This window comes from Salmo trutta, chromosome 15 (assembly GCF_901001165.1).
Source record: "Salmo trutta chromosome 15, fSalTru1.1, whole genome shotgun sequence".
Classification (NCBI taxonomy): Eukaryota; Metazoa; Chordata; class Actinopteri; order Salmoniformes; family Salmonidae; genus Salmo; species Salmo trutta.
The window spans coordinates 14,145,739-14,151,738 of NC_042971.1; the positions used below are offsets into that span (position 1 = coordinate 14,145,739).

At 39.2% G+C, this 6,000-nt stretch overlaps 1 protein-coding gene across 1 annotated transcript in view; it reads left to right on the forward strand.

Annotated features, from left to right (window-relative positions):
* Positions 1–5,437, forward strand: part of LOC115148530 (septin-8-A) — a 50,743-nt gene extending 45,306 nt beyond the window's left edge. Inside the window, exon 10 of the mRNA XM_029690482.1 lies at positions 4,488–5,437. Within this exon, the coding sequence (XP_029546342.1) occupies positions 4,488–4,650 (163 nt within the window). The 3' untranslated portion in view covers positions 4,651–5,437. The remainder of the gene's footprint in view (positions 1–4,487) is intronic.
* Positions 5,438–6,000: the final 563 nt, after the last annotated feature.

The window sequence follows — 6,000 nt, forward strand, 5'->3', positions numbered from 1 at the left end:
CTTTGAAGAATCTCAAATATAAAATATATTTGTGATTTGTTTAACACTTTTTTGGTGACTACATGATTCCATATGTGTTATTTCATAGTTTTGATGTCTTCACTATTATTCTACAATGTAGAAAATAGTAAAAATACAAACAAACCCTTGAATAAGTAGGTGTTCTAAAACTTTTGACTGGTAGTTTATGTGGGAACTCCTTCAAGACTGTTGGAAAAGCATTCCTCGTGAAGCTGGTTGAGAGAATGCCAAGAGTGTGCAAAACTGTCATCAAGGCGAAGGGTGGCTACTTTGAAGAATATAAAATATATTAGTGATTAACACTTTTTTGGTTACTACATGATTCCATATGTGTTATTTCATAGTTTTGATGTCATCACTATTATTCTACATTGTAGAAAATAGTCAAAATAAAGGATAACTCTTGAATGAGTAGGTGTGTCCAAACTTTTGACTGGTACTGTATTTCTACTACAGACTACTTGCTCCTTTTAATATTTCTATATTTTCTTAATTTAACTTTTTAGATTTGATATTACTGCACTGTTGGAGCAAGGACCACAAGCATTTCGTTACACATGCAGTAACATCTGCTAAATGTTTATGCAACCAATAAAATGTGATTTGATTTTAACTTTGTGGCAACAGTTTGGAGAAGGCCCTTTCCAGTTCCAGTATGACAATGCCCCCGCCATGCACAAAGCGAAGTCCAAACAGAAATGGTTTGTCGATCGGTGTGGAAGAAGTTGACTGGCCTCCACAGAGCCCTGACCTCAAGCCTGTTGGACATCTTTGGGAGGAATTAGAATGCCAACTGCGAGCCAGTCCTAATTGCCCAACATCAGTGCCCGACCTCACTCATGCTCTTGTGGCTGAATGGAAGCAAGTCCCCGCAGCAATGTTCCAACATTTAGTGGAAAGCCTTCCCAGAAGAGTCAAGGCTGTTATAGCAGGAAAGGGGGGACCAACGCCATATTAATGCCCATGATGTTGGAATATGTTTGACAAGCAGGTGTCCACATACTGTTGGCCATGTAGTGTATGTGAAAACACCCTAAGATAGCGAGCCATGATCCCAAGGACTTTGACTGCCTCCGAATGGAGAAAGAGAACTGCTCATTTTTAGCCAATCACAAGGCTCATTTGAATTTCCTGATGCATCAGAAAAATTCTCTGCAACGAGAGTGATTTAAGTTAAGATCTGGCATCTGTACACTATATAAGTTGTAGACCAATAGAACAAAATGGAGAGAGCCCATCTTAGCCCTACAGTAAAAAGTATAACCCTCTGCTATTAAGAAGTAAACAACAGTGAAAGAGGAAGTTGCTGTGTGAGTTCTCCCCCACCACATGATTTACAACAAAAAAAGTTTACAAAAGGCTTGTACATTGTGGTCTTGAACCAACCCGAAGTAGAACAGAGAGCTGTCATCCATTTACCATGAACAATTGAAACAGCAGACTTAATAGAATTTGTGTATAGAATACATTATTTTTCCCAAAGTGTCTACATAAAACTTGAAGGTTATGATGGGTAGAAAGGGATGGATACATGTGGGCAGCTTATTGAAAAGTCACAGATCTTGTTATTGTTTCAGTTACAAAGAAGAGATAGTGGTCATGAAACTGAATGTTTGTCATAGCTTTTATTCTGGAGATAACAGTAACATAGCTGTCTTTTCTGACAACCAAAGACATAAGAAATTAACACTTTTCACTTTGGAAAACAGTGTAACATCAATGACGGAACATGATTTACATTATAACTTGACAAAAAAAAACATGTAATTCACAGTTGAAAGCACTACAATACTCCACTGTATCCCAAACATAACTTGTAAATGTTTAGCTATAATACTTCAGTTCAATGTGGTAAGTAAAGAGGCACGTTATAACAGTTCCACACATTGGGATGTGACTAGCTTTAAATGAAAGAATACATGTCTTTGCAGCACTGTTATTTGTAAACAAAGCATTTTGTAAAAGTAGCTATAGTGATTAACTTGTTTGAAAGATCAACAGAACAAACATGTTTTAGTACAACAAAGTAAAAACAAAAGATGAGTCTTGAAAAATATAATTATAAAATGATATGTATATAAAAAGCTCCTCTAAATATCAAAGTGCTGAATAGGTCATGGAAGAGGCAATACCAAGTTCCTGACAAGGTATTCTTGGTCCTCAACAAAATAAAAACAATCCCCAACACATGCAGACAAGTTCAGTCCAACAGGATATTAGCTCACAGCAGGGTGGAGAGGTGGGCAGGGGGACACATTCTTCTGGTGGGCCTCATGGAGGATTTTAGTATCACTGTCCCCGTCGACCTCCAGAGCCAACCCCTCGTTGTATAGGCACCTAAAACCATCGTAGAACTTGTCTGTATCCCCCTCCCCCTGGCTTCCCTTTCCCCTCCTCGTCTGCCCGAGACCCGGTCTGCTCGCAGGCTCCCAGGACACCTCATTCTGAAGCTTGGTCATCTTGGTGCTGTCAAATATGTACACTGCATTGGCTGGTAGGGAGAACTCCAGGCTGGTGAGGTATTCGTCCACCATCTCCTTGCAGTGGATGAACTCCGTGCTCTGAATCTGGAGCAGAAAAACAAAAACACTGAGTGATTTCCTCATACATGGCAAACGGGTTTAGTAAAAATAAAAACACCTTATGACAGATGTCGATTGTGTGGGTTCCATTGTTTTTAACTCAACTGTAATAAAAAAATAAGATTGAAATATAGAAAAATGTTATGGACGGCAATGTTTTTCTAACCAGGAACGTACAAATACAAAAGAAAAGTGAGAAAAAAAAGTGTTATTGTGAACTGAAAGAAAGATTTACAGTATCTGTCAAAAGTTTGGACACCTACTCATTCCAGGGTTTCTTTATTTTTACTATATTTCTACATTGTAGAATAATAGCGAAGACATCAAAACTATGACATAACACATATGGAATCATGTGGTAACCAAAAAAAGTGTTAAACAAATCAAAATATATTTGAGATTCTTCAAAGTAGCCACCGTTTGCCTTGACAGCTTTGCACACTCTTGGCATTCTCCCAACCAGCTTCATGAGGTAGTCACCTGGAATGCATTTCAATTAACAGGTGTGCTTTATTAAAAGTTAATTTGTGGAATTTCTTTCCTTAATGCATTTGAGTCAATCAGTTGTGTTGTGACAAGGTAGGGGTGGTATGGCAAGAACAGCTCAAATAAGCAAAGAGAAATGACAGCTCATCATTACTTTAAGACATGAAGGTCAGTCAATACAGAACATTTCAAGAACTTTGAACGTTTCTTCAAGTGCAGTTGCAAAAACCATCAAAAACCAACTATGATGAAACTGGCACTCATGAGGATTGCCACAGGAAAGAAAGACCCAGAGTTACCTCTGCTGCAGAGGATAAGTTCATTAGAGTTACCAGCCTCAGATTGCAGCCCAAATAAATGCTTCACAGAATTCAAGTAGACACATCTCAACATCAACTGTTCAGAGGAGACTCAGGCCTTCATGGTTGAATTGCTGCAAAGAAACCACCACTAAAGGACACCAATAATAAGAAGAGACTGCTTGGGCCAAGAAACATGAGCAATGGACATTAGACCGGTGGAAATCTGTCCTTTGATCTGATGAGTCCAAATGTAATATTTTTGGTTCCAACCGCTGTGTCTTTGTGAGATGCAGAGTAGGTGAACGGATTATCTCTGCATGTGTGGCTCCCACCGTGAAGCATGGAGGTGTGATGGTGCTTTGCTGGTGACATTATCTTTGATTTATTTAGAATTCAAGGCACACTTAACCAGCATGGCTACCACAGCATTCTGCAGCGATACGCCATCCAATCTGGTTTGCGCTTAGTGGGACTATCATTTGTTTTTCAACAGGACAATGACCCAACACACCTTCAGGCTGTGTAACAGCTATTTGACCAAGGAGAGTGATGGTGCTGCATCAGATGACCTGGCCTCCACAATCACCAGACTTCAACCCAATTGAGATGGTTTGGGATGAGTTGGATCGCAGAGTGAAGGAAAAACAGCCAACAAGTCCTCAGCATATGTGGGAACTCCTTCAAGACTGTTGGAAAAGCATTCCAGGTGAAGCTGGTTGAGAGAATGCCAAGAGTGTGTACAGCTGTCAAAGGCTACTTTAAAGAATCTCACAAAATATTTTTAGATTTTTTTAACACTTTTGGTTACTACATGATTCCATGTGTTATTTCACAGTTTGTCTTCACTATTATTCTACAATGTAGAAAATATTACAATCAAAGAAAAACCCTGGGATGAGTAGGTGTGTCAACTTTTGACTTGTAATATGGTCCAACATACTTCCCTAATGTTTACTGACATGAGCACCAACTTGGTTGCATAATTACACTGCAAACACAAAAGCATGACAGCAAACAGCCAAGTGTTTTGAACAGTGTGAGGGGTGGTAGCTCCAATGGGAGATGTTGCGTGTCTTACCTGTGCTTTCTTCAGCAGATCGGTGAAGACTGAGAACCAGTCTGGGGTGAGTCTCTCCAACTCCAAGGTAATGATGGCCAAGGCTAGTGTGGAGCCCTTGAACTGTGATAGCTGGTGGCAGGCCATACAGTGCTGCACCTGCCTAGTCCACAATGCCACCTGGAGGCAAGGCCTCTTCTGAGAATGAGCACCCACAGACGAAAGGTGGGGATGGCCAGAGATCAACAGGGCATGGAACTGCAATAACCACAAAATACAGAAGATGGAGACCATCATTAATACATATCCACTGTTTCATTCATTCATTCGTCACAATTCATATCGATCATGGACAACTTTCCACATCTTCTCTTTAACAGCCATTCCCATAGTACATTATCTTCTTAGTAACCCCCCCCCCCATCTGCCCCCTTTCCTTGCCTGGGGTGTGATGCCCTCTTTGCTGTGTGCAGTGCTAGTCTGTCTCCCTGTTTTAAGACTGTTAGTGTAAAACCAACATGGGGGGCTACATTTGTAATGCCAAAACCTTTTTTCTTCTTCTCTTTGTCACAAAATTGTGAATGCATTTGCATGTCTCCACTCTTTAACAAATAGTCAGCCATGTTGTTTGCGCAAAGAAAACCTGAAATTCTAAAGTTTGTCGTTTAACAGATATAGTGGAAATGTTGAAAGAGCTCATCTTTGAATCCACAGCTCAATCATACAACTGTGTTATGGTGGAAAGTATGTGACAATATTCCTGTAGTACCCATTGTTGTTTGAAAGACAATGGAGATATGACCACTATTTCGGTTGCTGAATGCAAAGTACATTTTCAGGGGAATGTAATTGTTGGAAAGTTTATTTGAAAAGTATTAGAGAATTTATTTTTATTTAACTAGATTTTTTTTGTATTTTTGTAATAAACCTATTGTGAGCTAGGACAATATGGAATAGTTCTTATGGATTAAACTATAATCTACACACAACTAACTGGTGAGACATTCATCGATCTCTGAAATGTTTCAATATTCAGAACAATCTTATGTTCAAATTTGAGGAAATTCTCACATTGGCTCTGGTGTGAAACAATGAAACCGCCCTAAACATTTTACTTCCCACCAATAGAATTCTGTTCAAGGATGTTGGCCAATGGCTGTTGTCTGCCATGGTAACATTGCAGAGACGTCTACTACTAGACTTGAGGATGAAATATGTCTGGTAATAGTTAGTGTTTGAGGCTTATTTGACTTCCAGTTTGTGGTGTGTAGTATAAAGTATGGATCTTTCCAAGATGTCAAACTCCAGTGTGCCATAAACAATCTATACAGCATGGCATTTTTTTATGACACTAAATATGCATACATGACAGCACAGTACTATTCCAATTAATCTCATTTTATTTCACCTTTTTAACTAGGCAAGTCTAGGCAAATTCTTATTTATGTTAAGAGTGTACTTGGAAGTGGGTTAGGGTTGGACAAATGATATCTTAAAAGCCTCTCCCCTTGTTAAATAACAGTGTTCTACTTTCTGCTTTACTGCTGGAGGT